This window comes from Ixodes scapularis, unplaced genomic scaffold (genome assembly GCF_016920785.2).
Source record: "Ixodes scapularis isolate PalLabHiFi unplaced genomic scaffold, ASM1692078v2 ptg000005l_1___fragment_1__unscaffolded, whole genome shotgun sequence".
Classification (NCBI taxonomy): domain Eukaryota; kingdom Metazoa; phylum Arthropoda; class Arachnida; order Ixodida; family Ixodidae; genus Ixodes; species Ixodes scapularis.
Window position 1 is genome coordinate 585,800 of NW_024609885.1, and position 12,845 is coordinate 598,644.

At 48.7% G+C, this 12,845-nt stretch overlaps 1 protein-coding gene across 3 annotated transcripts; it reads right to left on the minus strand.

Annotated features, from left to right (window-relative positions):
* Positions 1–4,643: 4,643 nt before the first annotated feature.
* LOC120835950 (P2X purinoceptor 7-like) lies at positions 4,644–12,207 on the minus strand. 3 transcript variants are annotated; one of them, XM_040220222.3, is made up of 3 exons: positions 11,749–12,207; positions 11,471–11,686; positions 4,644–4,962 (listed from the first exon to the last, which is right to left on the minus strand). In XM_040220222.3, the coding sequence occupies exons 1-3, from the start codon at positions 12,126–12,128 to the stop codon at positions 4,809–4,811; spliced, it is 750 nt and encodes a 249-aa protein (XP_040076156.1). In that variant the 5' UTR covers positions 12,129–12,207; the 3' UTR covers positions 4,644–4,808. The 3 variants fall into 3 exon arrangements, with proteins under 3 accessions (XP_040076156.1, XP_040076166.1, XP_040076169.1); XM_040220232.3 differs by lacking the exon at positions 4,644–4,962 and adding an exon at positions 5,963–6,565; XM_040220235.3 differs by lacking the exon at positions 4,644–4,962 and adding an exon at positions 9,445–9,770.
* Between the last annotated feature and the right edge of the window lie 638 nt (positions 12,208–12,845).

The window sequence follows — 12,845 nt, forward strand, 5'->3', positions numbered from 1 at the left end:
GACGAACTGGCACTGTGAGGGGGAGTGGGCAGCACCGCAGCGGCTGCAGGCACCGCTCCTTGTCGCCATCTTGTTCACCGCCGCTTCCGTCGACGGTGAGCCGGCCGCACGCGCTATCTCGCTGGCGTTCTTTGCTGCTGCTTCCATCGCCAGCGCTGCCTTCACCGCGTCGTCCAGCGAGGGGTCGGGGAGCTCCAGGAGTCGCGTCTGCATGGCAGGGTTGTTGATGCCGCAGACGAACCGGTCCCGGAGTAGCGAGTCCAACTGGTCGCCGAAAGCGCAGGTGCTCGCTAACCCTCGTAGCGCAGCGACGAACTGTCTGAGGGTCTCCCCGTCCGGGCGGCTCCGGTTGTTGAAGCGGAACCGCTCCATGAGCGTGGACGGCGCCGGGCTGAAGTGCGAGCGCAGCGTAGCGAGCAGCTCACCCAGCGTTTTGACGTGCGGCGTGGCCGGCTTGAGGAGGTCGAGCAGGAGGCTAAAGACACGGGTCCCGCAGCTGGCCAAGAAGATGTCCCGCTGTTTCGCCTCAAGCGTGTCGTTCGCCCGGAAGAACACGTGGACCTGTTCTTCGTAGACTGGCCAGGCGGACCCATCTCCCTCGAACGGCTCGAGCCTCCCGTAGAGCGGCATGGCGACAGGAGCGGGGCGCGGTGTTGCGACTCTCTCGGCGGCGTGGGCCGAACCGTGCACGTTGGTGGCCTCCAGTGCCACGGTTCCTCGTCGCCAGTGTCACTATCTTTCTCGAACGTGGACAAAGGGGGCCGAAGCACCCGCCGAGGAGAGACGACACGCAGCCTGGTTGTGAGGGTGGACGATGATTGGCCGGAGCACGTGCGCTCAACGGCGTTTATTGGCGCGGTGAACAATGTTGCCCGCCGAGCCAGGCGGCCGCAGACGGGCGGACTGGAGGGGGCGCCACTAACTTGTCACAGCCACCACACATAAATCTTATTCTCCCAAAAAGTGCTTTGAGGTGGTTGCTGTTTGACTTCCTTGTCGGGACGAAGTTGGCACCTTTTGCTAAAAGGAACTTTGTTGTCTCCACAGCTGACTTCGTGCTAAAAAGCAAGGCTTGGAAGGTCTCATTTGTGAAAGCATTCATTCCTGAAGCCACGAGTGTTTCCTGGATGCTCTTCACACATAGCATGAAAGCTCGTTTTCAAGCCACACCAGTCGAGGGTCGTCCTTCATTGAGATGGGTCTTTTTTGTGCACTCCCTGTGTAGGTCGTGTCATGAATGTCAAACCATTCCTTCATTGTCTTCATGAAACGTGTGGTAGGGCGGTGATCCTGCTCTTTATTTTTTCTTTGAAAACATAAAGAGCAGGATCACTGTTTGATTTTTTTTGAAGGTGTTCTAAGGCTGAAAATACTTGTGGGGATAATATTTGCACAGCATGAAGCACATTCATCTTTTCTAGTTTTGTGGGGTAGACATGCTTCCTTGTTAAATTCCGTGCCAGTTTCATGATTAATCATGATGATTTGGTTTGGTCCAGAGCTTTTCACGGAAGGACATCTCTGCAGTTCTGGAATATAAAAGTAGCTGAAAAAAAATTTCAGACCACTCACTAGATCTGTAAAGTAAGCGGGGTCAGAGGGATCCGAAAGCTCAACTGGAGAAACGTCACTGTAAACATGGAGTGAAGCTGAAGACACCTTTGTTACACCCATCTGCCTTTACACTTGTACAAAGAATTTGCTGTTTCATACTCCATTGTCCATTTCTTTTTTAGTGAAGTTCTGACGTCCCAAGGACATTTAATCTCCGAAATACTGACTCTGCAGCAGTTGTACTCAATCAAGGCATCTGGTGTTGCTCCAGTGAAAGGGAACAAAGTTGAGCTGAGAAAACTTCTTTATTTAATGTCATACATGACTGTTCTTGCTTTAAAGCATCTTCAGTGGCAAAAAAAAAAAATACACAAAGTTGCACCTGAGAGTGGCTGACGGCTGTTTCACAATGCAGTGCTACAAAACGTTGCAAAGCGTTTTGTAGCAATTTCTGAAGGGAGTTCGCAGTCACCGATGGCCATCAGGACAAGAGCCCCGCTGGTCCGCCGTCCTCGTAAATGCTGCAGAGCTGATTCCATTGGAGCCGCACCGTAGGCGGTGGCTTGTCCTGTGGGATCACCCAGTCCTCAAAGGTGTTAGGTTGGAAATGAGCGCCAAAGGAACGGGGACAGGTGAAGAAGTGGACGACAACACGGGGCGCACTCGCAACAGAACGTTTATTAGAAAACACACATGCCTAAATACCTAAAATACAACATTGTCACTTCCAGCCCCAGGATGATTGTGTTTGACAACTTTGAGGTGCACGGGCGTCGATCACAATGCACGGCGTCTGTTAGATAGTTGCCGCGTGCTCCCTTGCACAATCATTAATGCAGCGGCCTGTTGGCTTTACATACGAGCTCCCACAGAATAGTGGTATATCGTAGACGACAGATGTTTTACAATCCACAAACTTCGTTTGGTGTTTCTTTTTGCATTCCTCACTAGCCTTTCCGGGGCATTTATCCTTCTGCACAAGGCCGAGGGTTTCTTCGGGGCCGAAAAAACAACCGGAACATTGTAACGCTTCACGACATTTTTTAAGTTGTGGGAGATAGCGTGAACGTAAGGAATGATAGCCGGTCTGGTTTTTTTGCCGTTCACGGGCGTTTAGGCGAACACCTCTATATTTCCTTTTCAGGCTGTCCGCTGCGTCAGTCAGAGGTTTCCGCGGAAAACCTACGCTTTCTAGATGATCCACCTGTAACAGGAAGCTCCTGCCCATTTCATGATGACAGGATTTGGCCAATGCAGCTCCGAGAAAGGACTGGGCGGTACCTCGTTTTACCAGTTTGGAATGTGCGGAGTCGTAGGGGAGTGCATCCTTCTTAGAGCGGGGTTCATAAGCCCAGCAAATGTGGTCTTCTAGAAACATAAGTTTCAAATCTAGAAACTGCAAAGACCCTTCCAATGTTCTTTCATGGGTAAACCTCACCCCATGGGAGCAGGCCGCAAAAACTTCCATTAAATCAACTGCAACAATATCAGTAAGCTCCTTATGTGCGAGGACAATGACGAGGTAATCATAGACATACCTAAAAATTCTAATATCGTCTTTATTCCCAAGTCTTTCAGCTATAGCTTGGGTCACAGAGTATTAAAACAATATCACACAAGACGGGGGCCACTTGCAAACCAATGCAAATGCCCTGTTTTTGCACATCACATCACCATCAAAAGACACAAAGGTATGTTCAAGATAGAAAGACAGGAGTCCAATGAATCTCCACACTCATACCACAGGAGCTCCCGAAAGCCGTTTCTCCATTCTTGTCGATGCATTTGGTTACAGCTGTAAAATGGGCTTGATGCGGGACAAAGTAAAAAAGATCTTCAACATCAATTGAAAAGGCATCACACTTCCCTCTAGACCAACCCCTCAGGAAGTCAATCACCTCATCTGAGCTGCGGACTAGGAACTCATCATGCAGTTTCAATGACGAAAGGTGCATTATAAGAAAGATGGAAAACTGGTACTGACACGAGTCTCTCTCTGTAACTATCGCCCTAAAAGGGACGTCCCTTTTAATGCGTCTTAGTCACGAAAAAAATGTCCAGGGACAGCTTATTACTAGTGTTCACCTTCCTCGCTAAAACAGGAAGGTCTAATTCACAGCATAATTTCTTTGCCCTCGACTTCACCCTGTTCAGAGATCCTGGCTTCACTGGCTTGAAGTTCTTGTCAACAGGTTCCTTGGCTTTTTTGCTGTACAGTTCATGGGGCAGGACGACAAATCCCCCTTCCTTGTCCGAGGTTAGTAGCTTGAGGTTGGCGCACTTGAAGTGGGCAACGATGGCCCCCATCTTCAGGCTTTTTGGGCGTTGGCCAGCGGTGCGGCAGAGCGCATCATACGTAAATAACTTTTTAAATATTAAAAAAAAATATATTTCACTCTAAATATGGCCCTTGCACGCAATTATATGGTGCACCTAAGCATTTTTTAAAAGAGCCGTCAATAATGGCTCGCTTTAGGTTACGACTCCGCTTGCGTTCGGTCACTTTCTGTTAGCTTGAGAATCGCCACCTTCTTTTATAGCGTTGCAGTTGAGTACTTTTCGCACTTCTTAGCGGCCGTTCGCAACTGCGGAAGAACAGACAGGGCCACGACCGAACCAGCATAGTCCGAAAACCCGATTCACCAAGACGAGATGAAAAGCACAATCTTTACTTTAAAATGGTATTAGTGGGTGCCAAATTTTACTGCTTAGGTTAGTGTTCCAAATGAGCACTTCTCACGCCCTAGTAGTTTTGATGACAGCCTTTGGATTCTAGGAGGAAAATAAAGCAATCCGGTCGTGCGACTCAAATCAAATTTGGGGGTTTTACGTGCCAAACCAACGACGGGCATCTGGCACGCCCCAGCGGAGGACCGAGGATTAATTTCGACCACCTGGGGATCCTTTGACGTGCAATCGAAAGCTCGATTACCAAGCTGCCTTCTCCGCAATATACCTCCATCAGATTGCAGGCACCTCGGCCGGGATTCGAACCCGCCACATGGGGATCCGTAGGCCGGCACTCTCGCCTCGGAGCCACCGAGGCGGCTTCGTCGTGTGACTGAATGTGACGTAGGTGCACTGGCTTTGGTTTGACTACGATCATGTGATCATAGTTATGGTCACGTGATATCGTAGATAATAGGTCACGTGATTTAGAGGATTCCGTTCATGGCTACGAGCGACTTCACACACATGCAGGGAGGGTGAAGAGACAAGGGAAGGGGGTTGCGTGGTCTCTAGGTCAACGCAATTTATTCTGCATCCCTGTAGCCCGCATACACGTCAGCAGGATACCTGCCCCTAATTGTCTTGACCAGACAGGATGGCAGGAGCCGCCTATTCTTCTTTCCCAAGCGGCTCCACAGCCACAGGGCACACTGCCTGTAGGCTGCAAATCTGTAGTGCCTGGAACAATGACAGAGATTGGATGTAAGAAGCAAAGCCTATCACTCTGTTGGCAAATTCTACACTTGTTTTCATTTCTCTAGGCATGTAATCATACTCTGCTTTTCTGTTACGTCCACTCCAGCTATCACATAGCAGAATCCCTATTTGGCAGTCCATGTCGGATGGGCTAGACATGGAAGCCAAATTGAAGTGAACTTCTGTAGATTCATTCTAAATGCTCCAGAGTTTAAAAAAAAAACAAAAAAACTATAGGCCTTGGTTCTCCTAACCCACCTCCAACTCCAATCGACACAACAACCAGTTATACACCGGAATTAACAAGGAAGGAATATCTGTTGCGTGGTCATGATACATAAAATAAGTTCACAGGGTCCCAGTTCATAATTGTAGATAATATCTGTCATTGGTTTTGGTGACGAATATTGCATCGCTGTGTTTTGGGAAGGACACATGAAAATTATGTGCACTGGCCAGAGGGAATGGGAGCCATTCATCCAGAACAGTGGAAAGCTCCCCATATGATGTTGTTTAATTTGGGACAAAACAGTGCAGTTCGTAAGCCTGTGAAGTAGTGGTGTGCAAATATTGGTTCGAATTAAATAGTGCACTGTCGTTTCTAGCATCAACAGCGCAAAAAGAGCCGGTTGCATCGGCTTCCCTTTGCAGCGCGAAGGTTATGGCAAACATACTATTCAATTTGAACCAATATTCGCACACACCTACTGCAAAGGTTTCCTGCACACAAGTGCCAGGGAATGTGAACTCATCAGAGAACGTCCCAATTTAACATTGTCTAAAGTGCTGCTGGCACTGCCGAAGCTTGGCATTGGTACTGGTGATTAGGGTTTTGAGAATAGCAGCCTGGCCATGAGTGTTCTATGAAGCTCGCACAGAACAGTTTTGGTGTAAACATACGAGCTGAAGTGCTCATGCAATACTGGAGTGGCTCCAGCAGTTGTGATTTCATGTCTCTCCGACACAATCCATGTCAATATCCGAACATGTCATTCTGACAGCTTCCATTTGCCATGACAGCTGCTACCACCCCCATGTGTTTATTGGTCCTGAATACCTTAGGGCTCAGGGCACCGCAATCATTTGCTATTTGGTCATATACGCATCTGCAAGACACATATATCAACATTTTTCCCCGTTTTAGACTGCGATATGTCTTCCATTATGCTGTGTTGATTTAGAGGTGACACTACTATCATGAGAGTAGTGGGGATACATATGAGCACCCCCAGGCCTCCCCATTCTTGCACGAGAAACTTTGAATTTCAGTGTTTATTTCAATGAATAGTGTTGTTAGAAAAATATTTTAACGAAAAATGATGCGATACTGTTTGGTGACCTATTCCAATCTCGAATCCTTTCTGTCATACTCGCCCATGTGGGCACTGCAACATCATCTGTTAAAAAAAAAAGCATGGATCTCGACGACGACAGCCTGCTTCTGAATAAGCTGTCCAGACATGGCACTCCTAAAAAACTATCCCAGCATAGCGTGCAAAGAATGCCACACCAGCGGTGCAAGTGTTGCTGGCACCACAAGGAACATGTCGAGATGATCATCCACCGGCTTCAGGGTGTCTGGCATCTGCATCCAAAAATAGTGTAAATCAAGACCCAGACACCCAATAATTATCACCCCACCTTGAGATTTTGGCTTTTCAACTAGATCAGGGGATTAAGGGATCGAAGCTAGGAAGGATTGGAGGGCAGGACGCCTTGACATGTCTCTGACTGGGGTGTTTACTGCCCTATATACCTCCCATGGACCAAAAGCCGTCCCAAAGTGGCAACAAAATATGTTACGGGAGCCAAAGTGTCATGCTGTCAGATGCCGGCAAAGTTACGACAGAGAAAACGAGCAGATGCAAGTGTGGCTGTTGTCGTGGCGTCCCCCCTTGTGACAATCAAGTGAGCACAAACTATTGTGCAGCTCTTGGCACAGCAAATTAGGCAGCTGCCATACGCACATGGACTCTTCTGGCACCGCCAAAATTCTTGACGTGGCAGATTTTTATAAAAAAAGTAAGCAAACGTAAAACAACGCATTGCAAGCGTCCCGGCTGGTGCCTTTGTTGCAATGATGTTCACATGCACGTAAGGGCAACTTCGGCAGGCTTGCAGTTACACGTGCTTCGTCGCGCGGGCGGAGACAACGGCTGTTTGACCGAAACCGAAACCATGCCACTCCGCGCTCCGTCGCCAACTGCATGGTTCCCAAAATAGTATGCAAAATGTAACTGTCCAGCATACGACAATAAACAGTCCAGCGACTTGTGCTTGCCAGGCCGGCAGGCGAGGTACAGGCTAAGCGCACAGAAAAAAAGAACCTGAGCGTATTGATGCAAGACACTGCGAATCAAGGTCAAAAAAGTTCTTGGAGCGCTTCGTGCAACGACTGAACTCGAGACAAACAACCGCGCTGTGCGGGTTCAGCGTGCAGACATTGCCTTCTTTGCTTTAGCTCACTTCTCTTCACCAACTTTCTTTTGCGGCAGATTTTTCACGTACCGGGGTCCCTCTCGAAAGAAAGCCCACCAGGAAAAACCTAAGTAATCAAAACTTCGCCAAGCAGTCATTGAGTTAGAGAGGGATTTTTATAGCAGCGTATGATTTAAACAAGAGCAGGAATGTCGATGCGTTTCAGTTTAGTAAGCGCCATATCTGCAGCGACGTGGGGACGGCAACACACGACGTCGCGCGAGCGCTTCAGCTCAAAAAGTAACTCCCGCCGCGCAAAAACGTGGTTTTGTCTCACAGCATGACGGCATGTTTGGCACCCGATACACTAACGTCTGAGAGTCCGCACACGCCCGTGTCTACCGCTAAAAAAAAAAAAAAAAGACGCGAGACGAGATTTCTGAGACGACGAGTGCACGAAACGCGAGACGTCGGGAAAAATCATGCAAGACCAAATAGACGATTAATACAGGGTACTTTGTGTCGGGTGGCGTCTTGTGCGACCTAGCTTACGCATGCTCAATTACGGTTCTCAGTTTCGTTTCGTTTATGAAAGGCGACCAAAATTGCTTCTTTGGCGCAGGCTTGGCACGGATTAGCCATATTTCGGTGAAATGTAGCAGGATGTAGCAAAGTTAGCCCCTTGGTGCAGTTTGGCGCAATGGGCGCAGCAATCACATCCCTGCACTGTTTATAAGTGTGTCTCAGCCACGCCTGGACAGATGCCTCCGAGTCATCAATGTCCGCAAAGACATCCTCGCGTGGCTTTCTGAATACGGAGGGCATTATGCTCATTGACTGCATGTAACCGGCCACCACCATCAACATCGCCCCGTATGTGGCTACCCTCAGGTGATTGCGCGATTCACGAGAAGCTGCCAGGGAAAGGGGCAGCAGGTACGCTCTTGCAGCATGACAATGCCCATCCCTACATTCACCGTACTCCCTCAACCTAGCCCGGAGTGACCATCAGCCATTCAGCACCATGAAAAAACCACCTATGAGGACCCTATTTCATGGACACTGGTGAACTCGAAGCGGCTGTCCAGGCGTGGGTGCGAAGCACTCCCAAAGAGTGGTCCCGGAACGGAAAGGCTGCCACACTACTAGAACCAGTGCGTTCGTCTCCAGGGGGACTACGTTGAGGAGGTCGACACACCTACCGACCCCTAAGTGGACAATATCTGCGGAAAAATAAATCGTAAATCAGTATGGTACGCCCCCCATATGGCTGCACTGCCTTGACAATTATAGTATGGGAAGGAGGAAATTTTTTATTTTTTTGAGTGCATGGCCTGCAGTGGCATAGCCAGAAATTTGTTTCAGGGGGGTGTTTTACATTGCTGGTGTGTGTGTGTGGGGGGGGGGGGAGGGGGGATACTTTGCATCGCTGGGCGAATGGAAGGTTTCTAGTTCGCATTGCCATTGCATTGTAAACGGTGCACGAACCAGAGCAATGAGCCTTCAATGACTGCCTTTTTGTGTAGTTTCTTGACCAAAAAGCTTGCAAACACCGTCTAAAGCCCCTTCTGACAATTTGGATACTGGAGTAAAGAATATGACTTTTGCCGATAGGGTTGGAATATAAGTCTCCACTTGCCTTCTAGAGGAAAGACGTAGTGGCATCCATGGACTCAACAGCAATCTGTGCCTATGTCATCGTTCTCAAGTTTTTGATTGTTTTGACCAGAGAACATTGCACTCGCTTGGGACACCCAAAAATTGAAAGGATGCATTATCGAAATGCCAAAAATAAAAAATGTTGAAAGAACAAACCGCCGAAATCTCTATTAGCCGAATCACCCGGTACCAGAGACCAAACAATTCCAAAATATTATGTTCAACACGAACCTACAGGGTTCTAGATTGAGAAAGTGGAAGAAACATTTGTTCTGCCAGAGGAATTCTTTGTTTGTTGAATATGATCTAATAGTTTGTGTGTATTTCCCAAAGAAAGCTAAGGATGTTGAGCTTGTCCCAGTTGCCCAAGGCGGCTGTCAGGCTCTCTTCTCGCATGCTTTGCTTCTTGTGTGGTAGATGGCGAGGTTCTAATCTGATTTCTGCCTCGATATCGTCTTCGAGCGCAGCTTGCACATTTTTCATGCTCCTAATTTTGCAGAAGACACTTCCATGATTCCAACACACTGGTGCAGCTAGCATCTGCCAATACCGTACCAAATATGGCGATCAGATATGTACGCATTCTCACCTTTCGGCGTTTTGCTGTTGGGCATTTTATTTTTCGACGTTTCAATGTTTGGCCTTTACATTTTGATTTTCGTCATTTTGATATCGGCCCCTGTTTTGATGGGCTTGAAGGTCACACGCAGAGACTAGACCAGGTAAAAGGACGAGGATGTCTGAGCTGAAGGTGCCAACTGTACTGTCGACGTTGACAGTGCACTTGAAGCAGTTGGTGTTTGTTTCTTCTCAAAAAGATTGCCCAGCATCAACTTAGCTGGCATAGCTAAGCTCATTTTTAAGATAGCAACAAGGCATTGATGCATGCAAGATAAAGTAGGTGTATGCAGTTTTCTGAACTCTTAGCTCTGAGAAACAAAGTGACTGGAGCATCCTTCCCCAACACGGTTGCGAATTACTGTGTCAATATCATAATTTCGTGCTTATTTATTTGTTGCTTCAAAAGTGTTGTTCTGTAGTATAGTGCTGGTCCAGTCCATGAAGCTAGCAGGAAAGAATCTGGAAACAGTAATTCTTCGTTTTTCTGAACTTGGGAAAATGCAAAAGCTACGGCATCAGCAAGCCAATCGGGGCGTGTAATAACAATGCATGTGACAACGTAATGTCTTAGTGTACTCCTCCTGTGGAATTTTGGCACGTGCTTAGCTCCGTCGCTCAGACTGGCCCACAAGGGCAGTAGCTTTCACCCTTTGTTGAGTTATGCTAAGACAGAAAAGCAAGGAAACTGCATGAGACGAATACAATCTCGGGAGTGAGTTAATCTTCGCCTCTCGTTGACAAAGTAGGACTTTCAAGCCTTTGCGGCCACCTGCTCTCTGCGAGCTTGTAGAGGGGCTTCAGGCGCTAATTCGGCTCTGTTCAGAGACACCATTTGAGCAAGCTGCGAGCCAGACTTGGGTTTCTGACACGGACTGCGTTATCTTTGTCGTTTGCGCCAAAGCCAAACGTGTGGGATATCCACTGCTCTCTTGAGAGACAGAGAAAGAGAGAGAGAGGGAACCTTTATTAGTTACACCATAGTCCGGTTCTTGATTGGGGCCACCAGTGCTCACCCGGTACAGCATGGACATGCTGTACCAGTAGGAGCAGTAGTGTATCAACGAGTTGAAGCTGGGGGGGGGGGGGGGGGGGTGAGCCTGCCTGCCTAGTCAGAGGGTCGAGAAGGGTGAAAAAGAGGGAGGTAAGGAAGCATTGGGCATGGGGACAACGCCAAAGCATATGTACATCCAAGGTGTCGCCTTCTATTGCTCTCGACGAGGCGAGGCCGTCTCGACAAGAGACGAGGCCATGTGACTGTCATATATTTCATAGTGCTATTGTTGCATAACATTGCATCTAAACAGAGCAAGAAAATGACATATCTAAACTGATAACCGCAAATGCAAGGAAAAATAGCTCTCCATGATCTGGCCTAACGGGAAGAAGTGTAACGCTCGAAGAGGGCAGTCTCATCAGAACAGTTCGTTTAGAACATATAAGAATATGTGTAGTTTATAGTGGGACAGCAGTTGGAAGTGTCCGTGTTTCTGTATTGAACAAATGACTGGGTGGTAACTAGGCAGGCTGCTTCTCATTTAGTCTCTTGAAAGCCTCCCTGGAGCGCTATATTGCGCCTGGACAGTGGGGGTTATAATTAATTTCACTATCGGCAACACAAACAATTCATCGACCGCTTCCCAGGATGGTGCTAAACGTTCATCTAGCCTAACAACAAGTTATTACAAGTACGTATGTACGCTGTGAATCGGACAGTGAACGTAGTTGCCGAGGGCACGGTCCTCACCGAGACATGGTGAGTTTGCTCACGCGCAAAGCATGACATCGTACTCACTCGCTGGCACTTGCGCCCATCCCTTGCTGCCCGCAGTGCCGCATGTTGAGGTAGGCCAACCTCAACACCTCAGGGTTGAGGCACAGGGCCTCGAAGTCCGGGTGGCCCGTTACGCAGCCCTGCCGGCCCTGCTGCTTCCGTGCGACGGCCGGGTATTCGCGGCAGCAGACGCACTCGACGACGGTCTCCATCGGCGCGCAGGAACCACATAGACACCTTCGCAGAAAACACGCATCAATTACCCATTAAAGCGGGGTATAATGGAGCGCACCACGTACCAGTCCGTGTTCCCAAGCCGCCCGATTCCATCGTCGGGTGCGTCTTCCAGCTCTTGCGGACTCGCTTCACCGCGGCGCGGCCGTTGGTCGTTGCCACAGTCGGTGCCCGCGGCGCTGCGTTCGTCCACGTCGCGCATCGGGGTCGAATCATAGGATATGGCACCCATGTCAGCTGTCCGTTCCAGGATTTCGAGCTCTAGAGACGTTAGGTCCGAAAGGTCCATAGCGCGACCGTGGGATGCGACGAACGACGAATGCTGAGCACAAAGTCCGGGCAATTTTGGTCCGGGCCCCTTGACGACGGTCCGCGCGTTGGAGAGATTCCTCCGCGGGTCGGCGGTCGGTGACGCGTAGTGACACTGGAATCCTTCGATTGCCATTGGCTGATGCGTAAAGAGATGCCCCTCCCGTTTTCCGGGGTCATCTCAGAAAGGGGGGCGTGCCGGGGACTTTGATAGCAATTTTAATAGGAAAATCCGCCGCGCATGACTGTAATTTTACGATTTTTAGGATCCTTAGGACCCATAGATTGAGTTACCGCCATATATAGACCATCGCAGAACGCTCCGGAGGGCCCCTTTAATGGCACCCGGCAACAGCGACTTCCTGTGATTTTTGTACGGCGTGTAGGGCACCGTGCAATCAAACGCGTCGTTGCGTAGGTGTAAATGAACGCCATTTGCGAGTATTTAGTGCGTGGATTGTAAACAGGTTAAAAGATATATATTTCAGGCGTCTGGGATGACTTGTACCAAATCTAAAAGACACGGGGCGCTTTCCAATTCACAAACTGAAGTTTGCTAATTAGTCTTAATCGACCGAATAATTGGGCAGATCGAGAAAAATGCGGCAACTATGTTAAGACGCTTGCTAACGACGTGCAGTTGGTTTTACTTCCCTGGAGGACTCCGTTTGCTTTGTTTTAAAGTTTGATGCAAGTAATCTGGGAAACCCTGTACACATTGTCTCGATGTTCCCTAAAAAGCTAAGGGTTTTTAAAAATCCCCTCTCCCCAAAGAAGTTAATTTTAATCTCTCGGAACTGTTTTCAGCTACGGCCCGCCGCGGACCATAAATACTGCTCAAACAAACGAGAAA

Excerpts from the sequence above, each read along its gene's own strand:
- LOC120835950 (XM_040220222.3), bottom strand. The coding sequence starts at position 12,128 with ATGGCAATCGAAGGATTCCAGTGTCACTACGCGTCACCGACCGCCGAC. Across the intron at positions 11,687-11,748 it reads CGGCTTGGGAACACGGACTG|GTGTCTATGTGGTTCCTGCG; the intron begins GTACGTGGTGCG and ends TTTTCTGCGAAG. Across the intron at positions 4,963-11,470 it reads ATGGGCGCAAGTGCCAGCGA|GCACTACAGATTTGCAGCCT; the intron begins GTGAGTACGATG and ends TCATTGTTCCAG.